A 21350-nucleotide genomic window follows, 5' to 3' on the forward strand; every position below is an offset into this window, starting at 1 on the left:
ATTGGGCCATCCCCTAATTGTGAGTACCAAGTTTGTAAATAAGGCACCACCCGATCGCTCCAGAATCTAACTAACACCAGGTCGCCTGGGAGATCTTTTGGAAGGGGGCCGAGCCATCCCACCCTTCTAACACTTCGAATGGCACCATCAATGTTTGCTGGTAAGGGTCGATTCTTGGACAGCCAATAGATGACCTTGTGTTTTAGAACCTCTGATCTCTCGGTTTTTCCCTTTGTAATTGGTAAGACACCAGTGAGAACACAGACAAAGGGGGCGGCCATTGGGGGCAGATGTATATGTTTGGTATAGTCTAGATTAGTAGTTTTCTCCTCATAGGGTGGGGGAACGTTTGGCACCCCTACATCAGCGAAGATACTCTTGGTGGTAATGGGCACGTTGTCGGATGACGAGGAGATACATGGGCGGTTCTGTGGGGCCGTGGGTCTGTTAAGGGGGAATGCTACTTCTTTGAGGAGCTAACTTAGAAACCACGGTAGCGGGTAAGGGCTGTGGTTGGCTCGATCCTGCCAGGTTCTTGTTAGGTTGAGTCGGTGCCCTAAAAGAAGTCTCTATATCCCTTAACCTATCCCCTAGGGAGTTGATTCTTGCAGTCAAAGGGGATATTAGAGAGGTGACCAGGCGTTCGACGAGGTCCAGGAGAGCTGCCTGGTAGGGGGGTGCAAAGGATTCAATATTATCGTGGGCCTGGGAAGCTGTAGGAGAGGTGCTGACGGACGGTAAGGAACTTGTGCAAGGTTTAAGCAGTTTAACTTCCCTACCCATGCTGTTATCCCCGGGGCGCTTTCTTGTGACCATAGGAGTTTTAGGGTTCCCTAGTTGTTTGGTGTTTACTATTACCAACGGGGACAAGAGTGGGGCAGCCAGAGAGTTATCATTTGCGTCCAATATAGAGTTGGGCAGCAAATGAGCGGGGAGTGTTGGACTGGATAGGACTTGGGGTGGGTCTGCTCTGGATTCAACTGGTGCATATCGAATGTGACATAGGGCATTCAAATCCTCCAACCAGGACAAACTTGATGCTGTGTCAACTAGCTGCGCCTCAGGATGTTTGCAGGCTATGCTATGTGAGGGCAAACGAGTTTCTAAATCTTCCAGGTCATGAATAACAGGTAATAATGCCCTGTCGACCCTGTCTACATAGCAGTCTAACCTCCCCCTACTAGAATCACTTGGGAGAGTGCTGGGTTTGGAAGCCCTCTTAAGAGACATGGCGACGGTGCAGCAAACAGAGTCCCGCAATAAGTCAATAGAAGACCTGATGTCTCTGCAGTGTATGCACAGATGTAGGTCAAAGTCTCGCTATACCTTGTTCAGTAGGAGCCAAGGGGGGTGGCCCGTCCCGTCCTTCTCGGGCCTCTGAGGGCCACAGAGGGCCTGCCCTTTGCCCGGGCTTAGCCCGGCGCTGCCCCGTGCGCTCCCGCGACGCGGGCACAGCCGGTGATTTTTATATGCGCCTCTGGGTGCTCCGCCTTCACTTCCTGGTCCTGGGGCACCTGGGAAACGTAGTCTCCCTCCGCTCCGCGGCCGCGTTGGTAGTTGCGGCGGCGGGAGGGAGACAGGGCAGCAGCAGCAGGACCTCTGGCAGCTTCGGGCGAGGTAAGGGCAAGCTTTCCCCTCACAAAACACAGCCCCCGCTCCACCGACACAGCTGGTGATTTTTATATGCGCCTCTGGGTACTCCGCCTTCACTTCCTGGTCCTGGGGCACCTGGGAAACGTAGTCTCCCTCCGCTCGGCGGCCGCGTTGGTAGTTGCGGCGGGAGGGAGACAGGGCAGCAGCAGCAGGACCGCTGGCAGCTCCGGGCGAGGTAAGGGCAAGCTCTCCCCTCACAAAACACAGCCCCCGCTCCACCGACACAGCCGGTGATTTTTATATGCGCCTCTGGGTGCTCCGCCTTCACTTCCTGGTCCTGGGGCACCTGGGAAACGTAGTCTCCCTCCGCTCGGCGGCCGCGTTGGTAGTTGCGGCGGCGGGAGGGAGACAGGGCAGCAGCAGCAGGACCTCTGGCAGCTCCGGGCGAGGTAAGGGCAAGCTCTCCCCTCACAAAACACAGCCCCCGCTCCACCGACACAGCCGGTGATTTTTATATGCGCCTCTGGGTGCTCCGCCTTCACTTCCTGGTCCTGGGGCACCTGGGAAACGTAGTCTCCCTCCGCTCGGCGGCCGCATTGGTAGTTGCGGCGGCAGGAGGGAGACAGGGCAGCAGCAGCAGGACCTCTGGCAGCTCCGGGCGAGGTATATATAAATACAGTTATGAATCATACAAACCAAGAATCAGTTGCAGATTGTCAGGAGTACAGAGACTCAAGGTAAGCACAAAGAGACACTAGAGCACAGCCTGAAATATCCGGCGTCATTTAACCCTCCAGCCGAAAGGTTTGCCTACTTGACCTCACCAGCTGGTAAAGTGCAGGAAATTACGCAAGTTCAGTTCAGGGAAATCAGAGCTCAGTCCGACAGCATGACAGGCATATAGGAAAATTTCAAAGATAGCCGGCTACAGTCCCGTTCCCAAGGGATAGGCATAGGTCCTTCCCACAAAAGTATCCTTTGTGCAGTTTGCATGTTTTCCATTGGTCAAAGTCTGACAATGGGGTAATCATTACTTTTTCCCAAGTGATCGAGAATTTATACGTAATACCATTCATCCGATGTTCATCCTTTTACTAAAAGTTCAATTTCACTTCTCCTCGGAACTAGGAATTTATTTTGAATCATATCATGTCCGTTCCCAAGTGCTCTTTTCTGAGCTTGCAACAAAGCCAACACAGTTTTGTACTAGCAGAGAGTGTCCTTTATTCAAAGATAAGGAAAGAAACCTTCGTAAAAGTTCTCACAACTGGTAGTGAAGTTATGTCAGCACATTCTAGTCTTATTCGAAGAAATGAATGAAAAATGCATGTTAAGGCCTTCACGAAAATCTATTAAGACATTATTTTTTACGGAAAAGGTACTAATCTTTCAAACATTTAATTGAATATAGATGAAGCTTTCTCATTTGTGATTTAATACTCTTCATAAAAATTAATAATCAAACATCATTTTGTATCCCATTAAACATGAATTCATTTGCAAAATCATTTATAAACAAACAAGCACATTTCTCTTGACATTTGAATTGGTAGGTTTTCATAACCGTGCTGCTACGTGAGCAGAAATCATCTTATTCATTTTCAGCTTATGTTAATCCATTTATCTATTAACTGAGCATTTTATTCTAGCACTTTCATACTCTAGACTATATCATGTCACACATTATGGCATGTGTAGGTTTTCATCGCACAATATTAGTTGTGAATCCATTAAGATTATTAATTTTCTCTCTCTCATGAATAATCTTCATCTCAAACTGGTTTGCGACCATACTGCATGCTTTTACGATGCAGGTTGAACTCTCATGTGTTTTACAAGTCACACTGTTAGTCCGGTTTCTTAAGTATGTATTAGTACCACACTATTGCATGTGCAGGAATTGATTTAAACAAATCATATGAAGATCACGCTCCATCAGCTGTCAGTTTCCAGCCAAATAGTTGCCAGGTTGAATATTCTTTTTTGGAAGCTCTTTGTGGTACTAGTTTATCTCCCCTCATTATAAGTCTGCCTGTGCACTACATTTCATCCGGAATGTACATGTATGGCCACACAAAGGAGGCACCTTGCTTCTTCTCCTTTCACCTTCATAATTAAGTCAAATCACATGCTTCATAACCACATCCCTATCCCTCTCTTTCTAACAATTCTCAAGTGTGATTGCACTGCCAAACCACTCCAACACACCTTGTACACTTGCTGTTGTGCTCTAGTGATACTCTTGCAGGCAGGCAGCTGTCTAGCCAACCTAGCGGAATCTTTCCAAGTGGCCCCAGATAACAACACTCTGACTAAGGTGTTTGTGACGACTGCTGAGTAAAATGTTCTGCCCCTAAACATAAATCCTAAAATAATCCAAACACCACACTGCAGCCAATGCCTCTCACTCTGATAGAATAATTCCATTCAGAGGTTCGTCAAATAATGCTAGAGATCTGCTGCGGTCTTCTCAGTTTTACCATACGTTTGTGAAAAAATAACTCCTATCACTGTAGTATGTGCATCAAAAGTTATTATTGATTTAAGTGGAATGTCAAAAGCAACCAAAATCCAAGCATTACAGATCTCCTTGTTTTTTCCAAAACACTTTTGCTGTCCATCCTCCCACTTGAAATGATTCCCTTTGTTCAGTGAGGCTCATAAAATACCTCAATTGGTCCTTATCCTGAGGATGAGATGTGAGTTTGATAGCTTAGTCAATTCAGTAAAAAAAAAAAGAGCTCCTACCCATCAATCAGGCCATACTTTAGACCCGATATTCTCTAACTTTTCCACTATTTGGTAGCTTTCAATATGCCATTACGTGAGCTCACACCTGTCAACAAGTATAATCCTATGATTACTACAAGAAAGTGGGCTCTGAAGCTAGAAAAATGCCTATCAGGAGCACTGGATAAGATAGCCCCCATGAATACTAAGACCCAACTTAGGTTCCAGAACTCTGCCCCTTTGTTCAATAATGTCTAAATTACAGTAAAAAAAACCTGCAAACACTTGGAGCGCATCTTGAGAAATGACTACTGTATAACCATCAGAGCTAGGTATAAAAATGAACTTAAACATTACAACACACGATCATTAGGAAAACACAATGTGATTTTTACACCAAAAAAATAGAGAACGCTAATAATTATTCCAAAGAATTGTTCTCTATGCTCAACTCTCTTTTCTCTCTAGAACACGCTGCAGCCCAAGTACCATCATACTTAGATAGCTGTAATACGATCGCTTCCTTCTTTGCTACTAAAGTAGCTACAATATATGACACCTTTCCTGTGGAAGCTCGCAACTGTTTAGACACCCTCTTTCATAATTTACCTAGGGAGAACAGTCTCAATGAATTTAGAACCCCCTCTCTGGAAGACCTTAAGGGTTTTTCCAAAAGCATTAAATCAGGATCCCCTCTAGACCTGGCCCCACCTAAAATTTTGGTGCGAGGGATGGAGGTTATTCTGCCTCACTTACAACAGCTGATCTCTCTGTCTGTTCGATCAGGTGAAATCCTGCAAAAATGGAAGCACGCGGTAGAGCTCCTCCTACAGAAAAAACCTTCTGCCAATCCCCTGTAATTAGGAAATTTGCACCCCATCCCACATTTGCCATTTTTAGCAAAAATTACGGAGAGAACTGTGAATAATCAACTTACAAGTTATATCAACTCTAATGATTTACTACATCCAACTCAATCAGGCTTCAGGCCCTCTTACTCTATGGAGTCAGCCCTCCTTCGAGCCACCGAAACTCTGTGACAGTGCGCGAATGAAGGGCAAACAGCTGCTCTGGTGCTACTTGACCTAAGCGTGGCTTTCGACACCGTATCGCACAACCAACTCCTCCAGAGGTTAACGTGGTGCAGATTTGGGGGTACAGCACTATTTAAGTTACACAAAATCTGCACGTTAGACAGTATCTCTCTTACGCAAGGGGTTACACAGGGCTCAATATTGAGCCCAGCCTGTTTCAACCTATATATTTGCCCACTATCGGAAAATGTGGAAAAACACAATGTAAAAATTGTCATATGCGGGTGATACGCAGCTTATTGTAACCTTATCACAGGATGCAGAGGCAGCTGTGGCATAATTTACTCTATGCCTAGAAGAACAAGCCTCCTGGATGACCAATAACTGCCTTAAACTTAATGGCAATAAAACGGAGGTAATGATAGTTGGGAAAACACCTTCCATCTGGTCATCGGCTTGGTCGACTGAGGTCCTGGGCCAAACCCCTGTCCCGAAAGCTGAAACCAAAAACCTGGGTGTGTGGTTTGACCCCAAACTCTTGTTTGAGAGTCAAAAAAGAAGTGTGGCCGGTATGTATTTCGGGACCCTCAAGGTCCCCAGGAAAATCCTGGACCTACTACCAAGAATAGCCAGGAAAACCGTTGTTCATGCCCTAGTAACGTTGCAAATAGACTATTGCAACATCCTCTACCTTGGGCCCACTAAAGGGAGTCTGACTGAACTCCAACGCATTAAAAATTCAGCTGCCCGCTTGGTCCTAAATCTCCCCAGAGGAACATCCACCTCAAAAGCTCTGACTACTCCACACTGGCCTCCAGTGGAAAAGAGAATTATTTATATGGCCATGTGTTACTGATACAGAATTGTGACAAAGTCCCTAGCTACTTATGATCCATGGTAACAACGTACACACCTTCACGTAACCTAAGATCTGTAGGGGCTAACCTTGTGAGGGTGCCACGAGTGCAGAGGGCCAGGATTGGAGCTCTATACCATCATGTCTGAGGGCAGAACCTATGGAAAAGGCTTTCCGTAAGGGACTTAAAACCGGACTTTTCAGTACTCCAGCAGGTAATGTTTAGTTCTGCTCTCTCTGACTGTCTTGGTCATTCATGATTCCGGGTTGTCTTTTTTCCTTCCCCTCTCTCTCTGGTCCACTTGGGGTGAGAATCTCTGCACAGGGACACACCTGTGGGTGTAACCATGTTCTTTATAAATGGAAAATAAATAAATAGCTCTCAACAAGTCCGCTTTTGGTTTCACTCTCCCAGCTGATATGGAATATTCAATATCTTCCAACCAAGAACATACACTTTTCTTTTTAGTGTGAGTCCTGCCTCAAACAACCTATCTAGAGCTTGTTTGAGAGTCAGTGTGTTCTTCCACAACCTTACCAAATATTAAAATATCATTGTTAAAGTAGATAACATAACGCATCCCTTTGAATAACTCCTCCATCATTCTCTGAAATACACTGGTTGAGGACGAGACACCCAAAGGAATTCTGTATATTGATATATACCCTTCATAGTAATGAGGGAAGCCGGAGATTTAGAAACTTCATGTAAAAGGATCTGTTGAGAGGCCACCCACTCCTTCCACTTAATTGTCGGAGGCCTTGCTTTGGCTTAAAAGAGAAGAGGTGTAATCAAAGCACCAGATTCCATTGTGTATAAAGCCACTCCCATCGAAAGAAATTCACAGATCAATACTTTTGCGAAAATAGGTTATCAGTGGGCCAAATAGTGAAGCAGAGGTAGTACCATATTTTCAATCAAAAGAACCCCCCACTGTACCTTCCTCCCCAACAGATATGGTTCAAGAGGAGAGGCATGAATTATTTTTCCAGTAACGGCCAAGAGGTTTATCTTTCTACAATATAATGTTTGTTTCCTTGAACGGGAGGATTCTTTCCGATTGTCTCTAGAAAGGTGACCTAGGGTCTCATTAGCCTTCCATCGCTCCAAGAAGGCTAACTTCAACCACATCTAATTGGGTAATAGTAGCTCCTGTTACTTACAGTGCTGTAAAATAGCAGAATGCAACATGACACTTTAATAAAAGGTATCAATATTATTACGTTATTTGAATATTTTATTATTTAATCATATTTTTGCCAAGTGACTTTCTTCACTAACAGTTTAATACGGACATACAACATCTGTATACATGTTTTGCTGCATTCATACAATTGTCCATTCGATTCTTATATACTTATGACTCTATAGTTGTAAAACTCAGGGGGTTAACATGACCTCTGCAAATGTTGCTGTGTAAACTCCAGGCAGGCAACAGGTTTGAAGCCCCGTTGGGCTGACTCAGCAGTTTCTCCTTTCATCCGTCCACGGTCAACAGATCAATATTGATGTAGGCCATAGTAACATCTGTCGTTTACAGAACTTTGGGCCCGATGCACAAAGGCACAAAATTGCAATTCGGAAATTACCGAATGACAGTTTGTGTATCCCGATATGATGAGTACTAAGCTGCCCTAGTACCAGGCACGAATTCATTAGAGTGACATTCATAATTGCAAGATTTCCAAATTGTGAATCGGTAACAAACACAATGCACTAATCCCTACTCAGAAATTCTGAATGTTGCATTGGCTGATGACATCACAGCCTGGAAATCCTGCACCTGGTGCACATTGCTGGGCTGGAAACATGAGAGGAGAATCCCAGGAGCAGCGGGAGCAGAAATGAAAATAGCAACACAGGAAACTGAAACAGAGCATGGGGACAGAAAGGGTAAAAGAGACGATTTCTGAGGTTTATTTACAGAACCTGGCAGAGAAATGTGTCCTGCACGGTGACCAGTTGTTTTGCAAGCAAGCTTTATATGTACTAGACTTAACAAAAAGGAACTATAACTGGAATTTAAGAAAACTATAAATACTATATAGAGATTGCAAGGTGATGCTATGGTCTGGGAGGTCGGGCTAAGAAGCATGTAGCAGATAATCTGGCACAACATTTAATGATAAGTGAAATTAATTTGGGTGGTTGTAATACGATTTCTAATTTGTAAAATGAATTGTTGTAGTGGGCCTAACCAATGCTTAGATATGAAATACTCCAAGATAAAATAAAAAAAAACATAAACTGCACAAACCGATCATTGTACCCGCAAGTACAAAGAAAGATAATGTCTTATGATCCTGAAGTCAAACTGAGTGCTGTCCAGAGGGGCAGGAGAGCGCCATGGGTCATAAGGGCAAGGGATCAGATGAGAGGCGTCAGCACTTACCCCATCTGCATACACAACATCTCAGGACACACATCAACTCCTTAAGATTTGCACACTGTCCCCATTACACGCTATCACCACGCCACTCTCCACCTGCAAGATGTCCAGCATCTTCCGGGTCTGGTGGCTTAGTGCACTAATGCGTCCTCTGTGGGGACCAGTGTTCCAGTGGGCCCATTCAGTCTTTCATCCTTCTGAGATCGATAAAATGAGTACCATTGAGTTGGGTAACAATAAACATCTGTTATTCAGCGGCAAGATACCCACCGTGGTGAACGTGCGCTTTACAAATACACATGTAATGGTACGTTTGATATCTCTAACATCACTACCATGGGGCATGCAATAGATGAGACGGCATAGAGCTATCAAACACTCATACATTTCCAGGTCTTAGAAGGTTCCAATGCGTTTGTTCCAGCAAGGGCAGTTGTGGAAAAGAGTACTAAACATAGTGACGATCATAAAGGAGGGATTCAAGACTGTGGTTGAAGGTTGGAAAGCCACGACTAAATAGAATGAGTTTACAGAGGAAGTAACAGCCTTGTGTGCCTCACTGAATGAGCATCCTCTGTCCTATTTACATAGGAAGAGACTTCTAGGCCATCTAAAGGGCTTTGATAGGTCTTTTGTTCGGCTGGCAAATGCAGGTGCAAATGGGCCACTGTGGTGGTGATGTGAGAAAGAAATTGGGGCAGGTCACACATGCACTTGAGATGCTGTCAGGAAGCATGCTGAGCCTCAGAGTGAGGAGACCTGCAATCCCACTGGCATGTCAATGTCAGAAACATATTGGTCACTGCACACAGCAGCCAGGCAAGAGAGGAAGAAGGGGATGGTGGAGACAAGCCCATGATAGCCTGAGGCAAGAGGAGGCATACATATTCTTTACTGCAGAACCTTTAGAAAATTTTGATTATGTATTTTGTACTGTGGTAGAAATCATCAGAGTGCAAGCCAAGCCCGACATATTATGTTTTTTAAAGAACATGTGAATAAACCGAAATATATATATTAATACTTGATACTGTGTATGTGTGCACGATATGTATGGCAATACCTTAGAAGTGGGTTGTTTCTCGGTTAATTTCCATCAGCAGCTGTTGTAGCATTTTGACCTGTGGGTGTTTGTTGAGGGGGCTAGGGATTTTCATCATGCGAGTCGTTGTCTGGGTCTGTTGGAAGTCCTCACGTGTCGCTATGTTGTGCAAGTTAGGGCTGCATGCAGTGATCTTGCAGCAGGTCTCAGATGCATACTGCAAGGCTCTCCCACGTTTGTGAAGGCACTTGAATCTGCCTTCCGGGGGTCCTAATGTATGCTCAACCACTGAGGGTGCTCGCTCGTGTGTAACGTTGTACCTCCTTTCACTTGGCTTGCACAGATGCAAGTATGGTGTCATGTTTCATGGTCTGATTACCTACAAGAGTAATCATGCCATTAGACGTGTGGGATGGGGGGTGGAGGTGGGGGGGGGGGGGGGTACAGCATTAACACTTAGCTAAGAGGTATCCATTTCCAGCCTCTCCTATTTCCAAACTTTCATACATGTGACAATGCTGGAATATCAAAATGTAGGTCTGGGATCAAGAATTCTGAACTGCACACCACCTGTATGTTCAGTGAATGTTGGAGTTGTTTCTGTTGCTCTATGGCTACCTATGTGCTGATGGTGCACATTTCAGTATGTGTTTTCTATCTACACACCCAGTGGCTTGTGGAAACTGTGCTAGGTTATAAAACCACATCGTTGTGTCCTGCAGCTCCTGCTGCGTGTGTAGGAAGGAGCTATGGACATGTATTAATGGAGTATTCAGAAATGCTCAGAACACACAGGAGAATGCACTCTAAGATATTCTAGTTTCCACTGCAACAATACCCTGGCAGCTCCCAATGCCAGCGGGTGTAGAGACCAAAATAATGTTCTAATAATCTGTTAGTTCTAATATTATCTGTCTGCACAGTTTATATTCATGATCTACTTCTTTCTCAGTTTGCCCAAACAGTGTGACCTGCAGCCTGTATACTTTCCCTTTCCCTTTTGTTGTACACCAAAAACAAAACACATTCTCCACAATAACACCTAGAGGACTGCCATTTTAAAAGGTGTATCACATCCTGGGACTCCTTTTGTACTTTGGATCTCACTACTTACATAGGGTGGCAAATTGCATGTGCAAATCGCCAGTTCTGCGACTATTCATGTGCGATACTTGGGATAAACTGTTGCTATTTGGGAATCCCATTTTAGGAATTGGAGTTACAATTCCATATTGTTTTTGCTTCACTAGGCAATTATTTTAAAAGCCATTGATTTTATGACTTCCTACATCATGACTTTGCCAGGTTTGTGTTTGCTTACTAGTTTGTAATTGATTATAGATGTACACAACTTTCTTACCTCTGACCCTAAATGCTAAAACGTGTGGTAGCACGAACCGTATTGTAAACAATGTTATTAATTCTACCTCAATCTTGTACTTATATTCCGATTTAGAATGCTATTTGTTTCTTTTTTTCCAATTTAGATTGATCGTTTTGTGATTCTTTTTGCCCCTAATGGTTAATCTTTCTACGGGATTTTAACCTATTTGTTTTCCATTTCCAGCTTCGCAATAATGGCCCAAGTGGATTCAGTAAGGCAATTCTAAATCTCCAATGGCCTTTTAAGTATAAAAATGACACTCTTCTGTACATTATTAAATATGAAATTGAAGGGCCCATGAATTGCACTTCAGATGTGGAAATCAACCCATTAAATGTGAAGGTAAAATACTGTTTTTCTAACTTTGCATCATTTAGAAATTGAATGATATCTGTGCAGTTGTATATTTTTTATTTTGATGACCAAGCCCCCAAACAGCTTCAGCTGCAATGCAAACAAGTACATGAAAGCGAGAATGTAAAATAATTGACAAGTGCATTTGAAATAGGTTTTACATTCTAAAATCAATATAAAAATCAAAAGTGATTAAATTACTTATTTTATTATCACTAGTTCAATTACTTTCTTTGCAACAAAGTCCGGTGCAGGAATCATGACAGTCCAAATACATTTAAGTCATTAGTATCTGATTTAAAGATTCTAAGCACCTACCAGTAGTATCTAAAATGCAATAAACAACAGATAGGAATAATTTATCTCTTTCCGGGGACCTGGTAACCTGGACAGAAAAACAAGAAGTGCTCATCTGTCTCCCTGCTGACTTTACAGAGTTGAATGCCCAGGGTTTCATTTGACAATTTTGCAATGAACTATCTTAATGGACATATCCTTAAACTGACGCGGATGTGATGGTTCTTGGATTCGTAGGGTACATTGTTGTTCATATATGGTTCAAATAAGATTGGATTTGAAATATAAACATGTATCTGCTCATTAGGTCCTAACATATGACCAGTATTTCATTTTTACCAAGCTTTTAATAGCACCCATGCATTCCAAATGAATATTCCACAAAGTGTCTATATTTAATTGGTTGAGCCAAGATCTAACATAGTTCAGCCAGGGGTTCGCACATGCTTTGCCTAAATAAATCAATTCATTAAGAGATTTCCGGTAGTTCTTCAGCTCTTCCACTGACCAAAACACATGTGATATAGTGGGGGCCTAAGGTTGGCTACCTGAGAAACTTTGTTCAAAGCAAGATCAAGGTGCAGGGAAAGAAGAGGAGCACTATTTGACAAATTGAATATTAACCTTATAAAAGCATTCTGAACCTTAGTTAAGGGAGTGAGGTTTTCTTCCAGGACAACATTTTGAATATCTATTCAGGCTTCAATCTACCTGTGTGTAATTCGAGTGTGTTACTGAAACTTCTTCCTGCAACTCTCAGGCCAATCAGATCTCAGAATTCCCCCCTCATTTTCCTGCAGCAAACAAGGAAGTTTGCTGCGGAGTATAAAATCAGATTCTCCTTTGGATCCCTGTCCACTCACAATTCTCCAACTGACCCCAGATCTAATCGCTGACTTTTTGCAGAATGTTTTAACTCTCACCTTGTATTCTGACATTTTCCTGGCACCCGTGAAGAAGTGATTGTAACTCCGTTTCTAAAAGAAAATCTACTGCAGATCCTGAAGATCTGAAGAACCTCCGCCTCATATCCTTGTTAATAGTCACGACCAAGATACTCAAAAACTATATCAACTAGGAATTGTTTACATTTTGCCCTCATCGTGTCCGTCAACAGGTGGACCAGGGTGGGGAGGCCACCTTGGTGATGCTCGACTTGTCTGCAGCATTTAACACCATCTCGCCTGCACGGATTGTCCAACGTCTGCAGCAAGTGTGTCCAGTTCTGTCCTGAGACAACTCCATTATTTTCTGATCAACAGAGTTCAAGTTGTCAGCTGTGAGGGTTTCAGTCTTCCCTATGGAGTGCCCCAGGGCTCATCCCTGAGCCTGTCCCTTTGTTACATGTATATGACCCCGCTGGCAGAGCTGGTGCGCTCCTTTGGGTTCCATGTACTGTCGTATACAGATGACACCAAAATCATCATGTCTATCTCTAACGACCTGACATTTGTTGTAGATAAGTTCAATCTCTGCATGTCCAGCATCAGTGGTTGGATGAAGGGCAATGCCTTAAATTCAGTGCTGGCAATGCTGAGGTTTTGGTGTTTGGATCTCAGGAATTCTTCTGGTCCAACATCTGGTGGCTGGAGGACTGTGGACCCCTTCCCACTCCAGTAAAGTCCGCCAGAAAGTTAAGTGTCAATTTCGATGACACATTGAGTTTGGAATCTCAGGTCAGCCGGACCACGAGCACCTGTTTTCTCATCATTAGAACCTTAAGAAAGATCTTCCCATATATCCTCTTGGACCTGCGACAATCGATCACTATCACTCTTGTCACCTCACAACTGGACTATTGTAACTCATTGTATCTCAACATCAAAGCTTCCAAGCCTCAATAAGCCACAGGCCATTCAGAATGAGGCTGCTCGCCTTGTCCTCAACATCCCCAGACACCTCTCGGTTAGAGACAGGATCATCCCTTTCTGCTGGCTTCCAGTCAGAAGGAGGATCCCCTTCAAGATTCTCTGCATAGTCTTCCTTGCGCTGCATCAGAAGGGACCCAGCCACCTAAATGCTCTCTTCCTATGTACCCTCCTAGCAGGCCTCTTAGATCTCAGAAGGCCAGATGGGGAGGCCGTTCCATTTCGGTGGCTACAGCCAAACTAAAGAACACCTTGCCTGCTCACATTGCTGAAAGAGATTCGCTGACCGTTTAAAAAAAAAAAAAGCAGTTGAAAACATGGCTTTTCTCAGCTTAATCTTCCTAGTATCTCTCCGGCATTTTTAGAATGCGCCAGAATGCCATCTCTCAGCACTTTGACACATCCTGGTATAGTGTGCCATATAAATAATTTTTCATTTCACTTCATAGCTTCATAATTTGGCGCCATACAGAGCTGCTCCCAAGCCCTCGGCCCAGTAGACTTCTAAAACTGCTGATACTGATGTTGTAGTAGTTGACTTGTACGTCTTGGTCACTATGACCGAAAATGTATTAAAGTCATTCTACTTTTCATAATTTGGGGAGCCAATGAAAAGGTATTAACAATCTTGAACCCCAGATAGTTGAAATTTCTAACCATCTCTAAAGCATCATTGCCTAAAACCAAGTGCCCCGCTACAGGATCTATGGGATTAAAAACCATACATTTTGTGTTCTGTGTGTTTTTCTAGGCCACAAAGGAAGCAGAAAGCAGAAAATGTATTTAAATGTTTGCCGACCCACATGCATCCTAGACATTAGAGCTTATATCTTTACTACAGCTGACTTTGGGGTGTCATTCTTTGGTATGGCTGGGAAATCGATAACCCTGTATATATACAAAGAGAAAAGAGTAGGCTCTCTATGTAGCTCCATAGAGTTTTTTTTTATGCATGAATTGCATTTCTTGGTAACCGTAGTCACTGCACCTTTTGGAATTCATCAGGTCACTTGTAATGAGGGCCTTGGGTATTTCATGACACGGCGGTGAGGGACACTGGTTATGCAAGTGTATCTGTGCTTTAACAGCATAGAGCACACTCTCTGAAGGAGCTTTCAATGTGATTGTCAGGCAATTCAGAGAATGCTGTTTATGAAGTTGTTAAACCTGCGGACAGGTCCAGGAAAATGAACAGTGAGATGTAACTAATGCCGATAGTGGATAGGATATCATTGTGTATGTATTGAAAACCAGGGCCACATTCGTATGTGCACTTTGAATTTAGAATTACAATTCACTAAAGGTGAATTTGCACTATTAAATATAGTTACACATACATAACTAAAATGCGATCGTAGATCCACCTGGGTGGTGTAACCTGCAAGTTGTTGCTCTTTCCAGCCTACTGCGCTTCTCCAAAGTAGACATTGGGATCAACTACGGACAGCCAGTGATAGGAATATGCGGTTTTGTAATGTAAGTGTTTTTTAATTGTAATTCAGTGCTCTGGGCAGGTGAGTATTAAATAAATATATAACCTGTATGCTCTACTTTGACATAGAAGTATTCATACGGGACATAGCCATTCTAAGATGCATAATCCGTCTCTGTGGTATTCATTCAGCGCATAGGTTGCCAAAAAAATGTAGAGCACTGACAGCACAACACAAGCGGGATCAAAGCAACCTGTTGCACTTTTGCCAACAGATGCTGTTAACATTTCATGCAAGATAGCTAGGAAATCTACCCTTGATTACCTGCACTTTGGTTTCAGTATTCTGTTTGTCAGCTGTTTTCATGCAGGAAAAAAAGTTTTACATTTGCAGTGTATAAACAATTTTGAGCCCTGTTGTTATGCAACCTAGATATCCAGCACCCAAGGAGAGGAGAAGAATGAAACACTGGAAACTGCTGATAGAAATCGTCACAATATCAATCGCCGCGATACAACTTCAGTTAAAGGCGATATGGAGACTTTGGTATGTTCTACCTATACCACAAACATATAGTCACACTTGATGATTTATTGCTGGAATCACCTGTTGACATGCACTCTTTCATTCTCCCCATTACCAAAATAGGCTTCCACTTGGCAGATGTTTGTATTAGCATTTGTATTGCACAAAACTCTGGAGCAAAGGACCACTGTATATCAAGAGGGGGTTGGAAGATAATTTAATATCACATACATCATTTGGGGTTTTACAGCCACATGTTTTACATCATACAGTCACATTACATATAGTTACACTTCTGGATATGGGGATTAAGTGTTTTGCCTAGGTTCATGTAATTCAGTATTTTCCTACTATTAGCTCATCAGCAGGGAATTGTGAAATGCCTTTGCATGAAACACCTTGTCTAGCACATTTCTGTGGCTTGTCTTTGAAACCCTTGGTTCTGTTCATCTAGCTTTGCGTTGGCTCTCCTACTACTATGTTTAGTTTAATACTTGGTACAAATTGATGATGGATTCAGAGCTGGTACGACCATTACTTTAAAGCATTCTTCAGGTCTGTATCAAAAATGAGCACAAACGAGAAGCTTGCATTTGCTGATACAGTTTTTATTTAACAGTTGATTAACAATATTGCCCTACAGTGTTTGACCGAAATTAGATCTCTAGTAAGCATAGCATGGGACACACAATGTTTAAGAATTCGTTGCTGGCTCATCCATTAGAATAAAGCAGTGTTAGACACAATTGGAGTAGAGTGACAAATTGCCAAAGAACTATACTTGCAGCTCTTAAGAAGAATGTTCTTTTTAATGAGTTGAGTCAACCAAGTTATCAATGTACCGATCTAAGGGAGGAACTTCAGAGCAAAAGAGGTTTTCTTGAAGATCACCGAAGATCTTCCCAATGTACTTGTCTATAACCTTCAGCTAAACTCCTTACCTCCTTCAACTGTTTCCCCACGATATGTGTATCGTTTTTAAGTAAAAGCTAATGTACTAGCCTGTTCTTGTCCTTCTAATGTTTGCCATATACAGAAGCATCAAGTATGCATTCTTTTTAATCTTAATTTCATATTCTCATTTGATGATATGCTGACATTCTTAAACCTTAATTTGTTGAGGAGCTTAACTACTGCATAACAAAGTTATTCAACATCAGTGTAGATATTCATATCAATTGGCCATATGTACGAAGGCATTTTGCATTTCTTAACGGTACACATCGCTATTTCAGGCCATTAGAAACATGAAATGCCATTTTGCTATGTACCAAAGGCATTTACGTTGGTGCAAAATGTGATTTCGGTCTAGTAGAAATCATAGTTTGGAAATCGCTAAATAGGAAATCCCACATAGGGATTTCCAGATAGCAATCACTAACACTATGTACAAAGGATTTACTAATTACGAATAGTTGCAAAATGGCCATTTAGGGAATGAAATTACCATCAATGTGGATCTGATGGTAACCAGATGAGAACTAAAAATAAATCACAAAAAATACTTATGTCTAATTAGAATGGTGGCTCTGTATTTCTTGGCGAGAAGGATGAGGATTTTGACTGGCAGGCCGAGACTTGTGAGGATATTTAGGGTGAGGGTCATCTTTTTTATACAGACTTAAAAGGAGATATATGTGTAGTGCAGACTCAGTAGTGAGGTAATTTTGGAATTAATTGCTGAGTTACAACCTCTGGTACAGACCCCAACAGTCAGCAGCAATGCAGTCCAACAGTCAGAAGCAATGCAGGTATAGTATTGTCTTCACCTTTTCGCATCAGGCAGTCACCAAGGAGTCATACCAGTGGCAGGAGGAGTGTCACAAAGTGCATTTTCTAGGTTTGGTCACACGTTTCTGGACATCATGGTTAGCAGAGTAAACAAACACATTTGTTTGCCAAATATGGCCCAATATTTGCAACAGACCAAATTAATGTTTTACAGGGTAGCACACTTTCCCGATGTTATTGGCATTGTTGATAGCACACATATTGCCATATGCCCCCACGCAAATTAATTCCTATACAGAACTATGAAAAGCACCCATTCTCACAATGTACAGGTAGTATGTGATGCCTCATGAATCATAACTGGCCTTTGGGCAGATTCCCAGCCAGCACCCATGACTCCTTCATGTTCTGCCACAGTGGAATACATAACCGACTGTCTCAGGGTGAATTTGGCAATGGCTTATTACTTGGTCGGAGGATTACTGGCTCAATGCATACAATGGCCAGAACTGTTTGTGCAGTGTGATCTAATGGTTTATCCTTTTCATACTCTCCGAGGATTGATTGCATATACGGGGCGTCCTTGACTACTGACACCATACTCGACTCCTTACTTGACACAAACCAGAAGGAAAGGCTGTACAACAAGTCACATAAACACCACAGTCCATCATTGAATGGACCTATTGCATACTGAAGTTGAGGTTCTGCTGCCTCCACAAAACTAGCGGAGCACTACTTTACAGACTTGAGACCACTTAATTTGGATGGGCGTGGAATAAGAGGTCTGTTTTCACTGCCCTTTACCACCAGCAAAACCCTGGCGGTAAGGGGTGGTGAAAACTTCTAAATTCTTATCTCACCATGGGAGAGGCTAGGTGTCATTTCCAAATTTGGTGGGTGGAATAGTCTCGACCTCGCAGATGTTAAGTCCTCCTCCAGGCAAACGTTGGTTACTCAGTCTAAAAACTAAATAAATCGAGGCCTTGGACTAGTCCTGCATTGAGGCTTGGTCAAAAGCAAGCTATTCATCAACAAGTTATTGTATGTATGCTCAGGATGAAACGCAAACATTGATGGGGATTAACCAATGAGAGGAAGTGGAGTAGGTGGTGCCACAGTAGGTAACTTCCAGCAACTACAGCTTGATTTGGGGCAACTGGCAACAGCTCTAATGTGAATCCTACCATAATGCTTAGTAAGACAATGCATGCACCGTGCTTTACCCAGGTTCTCCACTTATAGTCAGGGCCGTTTCTGCCATTAGGCAAGACTAGGCGGCCGCCTAGGGCGGCAAAAGGGGGAGGGCGGCAAAAACATGAGTTTGGGAATCCCCTTGTACTGGGTAGCGCCTTCTACAATTTTACTTCACGTCACGTTCATTGCCATGGCCGGGGGCCTTGCGCGCCACTACCTCTCCCCACGCCCCAACAGTACACTGTTTCCTGTACTCCAGGCGGTCTGCCTTCTCCGCCTTTCGGTATGAAAATCCTGCTGGAGCTGCTGCTGGTCACCCAGAAAATGCTCTGGGCCTTCAGGAGGCGGCAGGTCGCAGGTTGGTGCGGCCCGGGAGAAGAGCGTGGCGGGCAAGTTGTGCCTGGTGACGGGTGCTGGCAGCAGCCTGGGCCGGCTCTTCGCCCTGGAGCTGGATCGGCGCCGGGCTGTGCTGGGGGACATCAACAGCCAGAGAGAGTAATGTGGAGATGGGCGAGCTGGTGCGGGCCGTGTATCGTGACATCCAGGCCAGCGACGATGAGTCAGCGGCAAGGTAATGGAAGGGGTTGTGCTCTGACCTGTGCACCTGGCATTAGTTACTCTGAAGCTGCTTGGGACTCTTTCCCTAAGACACTCTACACCATGCACTGACAATCAAAGTGTGCCGCATGACACACCGCGTGCCACAGGGAGCACAAGTAATTCTGCCAGTCTTACCAGACGGCACCCCCCCTAACATAATGCATGCACGAACCACACCGCTTTGTACACAGGACGCTTCGCACTAAACGAGATGCTCTGCCTTGCACATTCCAACAATGTCACAAAACACATGCATGGCCACATGGCATATTGACACGCACAGGCCAACCTTCACTCACACTACATTGTTCCAGCAGACTAACACACCACCTGCTGCAGCAATGCTGACTGCTATGCTTAGGTATTCGTTTAATTTTCCCAAACATAGCAGGTACACAAGGCACCTCTCAATGGGCTGTCGCACTGCCTACCAGAAAACACAGCATCTGGCACGGGTCACACGAGTAACTGCAACCGCTGGAAACTCTGTACCCAAACTGCACTCTTGCAGTCACTTACTTGAGCATTGCATAGCGCAACAAAACCGTGATTATAACAGACAACACAAAGGCACTGATGCCTTCATGCCACACTGCAGCGCTGCCAGGCCTGTCGCACTCTGTATTGAAAGAACACTGGCCTGCAATAATAAACTGCATGCTGCATTGCGCAATGCCGGCGCATGGTGAAAAAATAGCTTGCTAGTTACCCAACGTTCTAAAATCCACAAGTATTCTAACACCCCAAGGGTGCCCTTCACTGACCGGGCTCTTTGCTTTGCACTAGCACACGAGCTGCACGAAATCACACCGGAAGCCGGAGGGTTTGTTCCATGGCAGTCTGCGCCCACTGTAAAATGTGCCAGGCGTTGCGTGCGATATTTACCACAACTTGCTCTACCAATCAGAGGGTACGCTGTGAAGAAGTCACGTTCATTGACATTTGGCACAGACTGACCACTTGAAGTTTGGAGTGATCTATCCAGAACAGAGCACCTCTGAACCAAGTTTCTGTGTTCCATTCAGTATCATCTAGGTCGTTCGGTACTGGTCATTACCACGATTTGGCGCAGCCATGTCCTTTTGTCCAAATCAGGTGCCGCACTGTATTCACTAACCACACTGAACCATGCCGTGCATATTATACACTGAGTCTAGTAACACTCTCAGACAGGGCTGGAGGCATCCACTAGTCACAATGGCCTACGCTGACTCATGATACATGCCATGCTGCACAAAGCGCCCTTTACTCTGTACTGCAAGTATCAGAGTATGATCAGGGAGACTTGAAAGGTGCTACCTTCTGTGCCAGAGCGGGTAATGTTTGATTATGCCATCAAGCGCAATGTTTGGTTCTACAGTGGCTGCTGCTCGGAGGACACACATGTCCGAAATCATCTATACAGTCACTTAGTTATGTTCCATGAACTCTTTCATTTTACGTCACTTCATGCAGCGTTACACCAAATGACGTAGATTCAAAGATAAATGAGCGCGCACATTTTCATTGCCGTGGTAGTAGGCAATGGTGAACAAGTGAACGTTTGCACAATTTGTGAAATTACTTTCACGACATGCTAGGAACTCCTTTAAATTGTGTTTAACAGGAGCTTCTTTTAACTGCTCTGACTACATCCACGGCTCTGTTGTAGGAAGCTCTTTGATCCACAAGGCAGCCTGCCCTGTTTAGATGCACAGGGCTTCATGCTGCTTCCATCTGTAAGTCAAATGGCACATAAATCAACTTGGCACTGCCTTCATCAAGTTACGGTTGCCTTGCACTGGCACATAAACCATCTTTGCTCTCCACTGTCTTCCACCAGCTGTGTTGTGCTCTTGCTGCTTTGCATTGTGTCCCATCCCTGAGCTGCATTGCGCATGGTGCCACTTATAAGCGCTTTGCCTTACAAATCCACTCAGCATGCATGCTGGCCCTGCTTACATTGCTGCCCACAAACCACAATACCGCAAGGAGAGTGTTATACCACCACCCACAAGCCTGCATTCTGCCACACATTGTCTGCCCATGAAACAATTAGCACAATGCTGTCCAGCCTATTGCATAAACGTGCATCATATGCATACCCGAAGATTGTCATTGGAAAAGGGACACTTCTTGCTTTGATGGGTCATCCATCTTATAAGTTCTTGTATATCTAATGCATTCATTCTTTTAGCCTGGATGACGGGGGAGAGAGTGATGGTAGTAAAAGGGAGGGGGGGGGAGCAATTTTAAATTTTCGCCTAGGGCGGCAAAACCCTTGAAACAGCCCTGCTTATAGTGACTCACTTTGTCAGCTACTGCATGTCTGTCAAG

At 43.9% G+C, this 21350-nt stretch overlaps 1 protein-coding gene across 1 annotated transcript in view; it reads left to right on the forward strand.

Moving 5' to 3' along the window:
- ITGAV (integrin subunit alpha V) overlaps window positions 1-21350 on the forward strand; it is a 402152-nt gene that overhangs the window by 367084 nt on the left and 13718 nt on the right. Inside the window, exons 25-26 of the mRNA XM_078680488.1 lie at window positions 11213-11371; window positions 15414-15527. Of these exons, the coding sequence (XP_078536614.1) occupies window positions 11213-11371; window positions 15414-15527 (273 nt within the window). The remainder of the gene's footprint in view (window positions 1-11212; window positions 11372-15413; window positions 15528-21350) is intronic.

This window comes from Lissotriton helveticus, chromosome 3_1 (genome assembly GCF_964261635.1).
Source record: "Lissotriton helveticus chromosome 3_1, aLisHel1.1, whole genome shotgun sequence".
Lineage (NCBI taxonomy): Eukaryota > Metazoa > Chordata > Amphibia > Caudata > Salamandridae > Lissotriton > Lissotriton helveticus.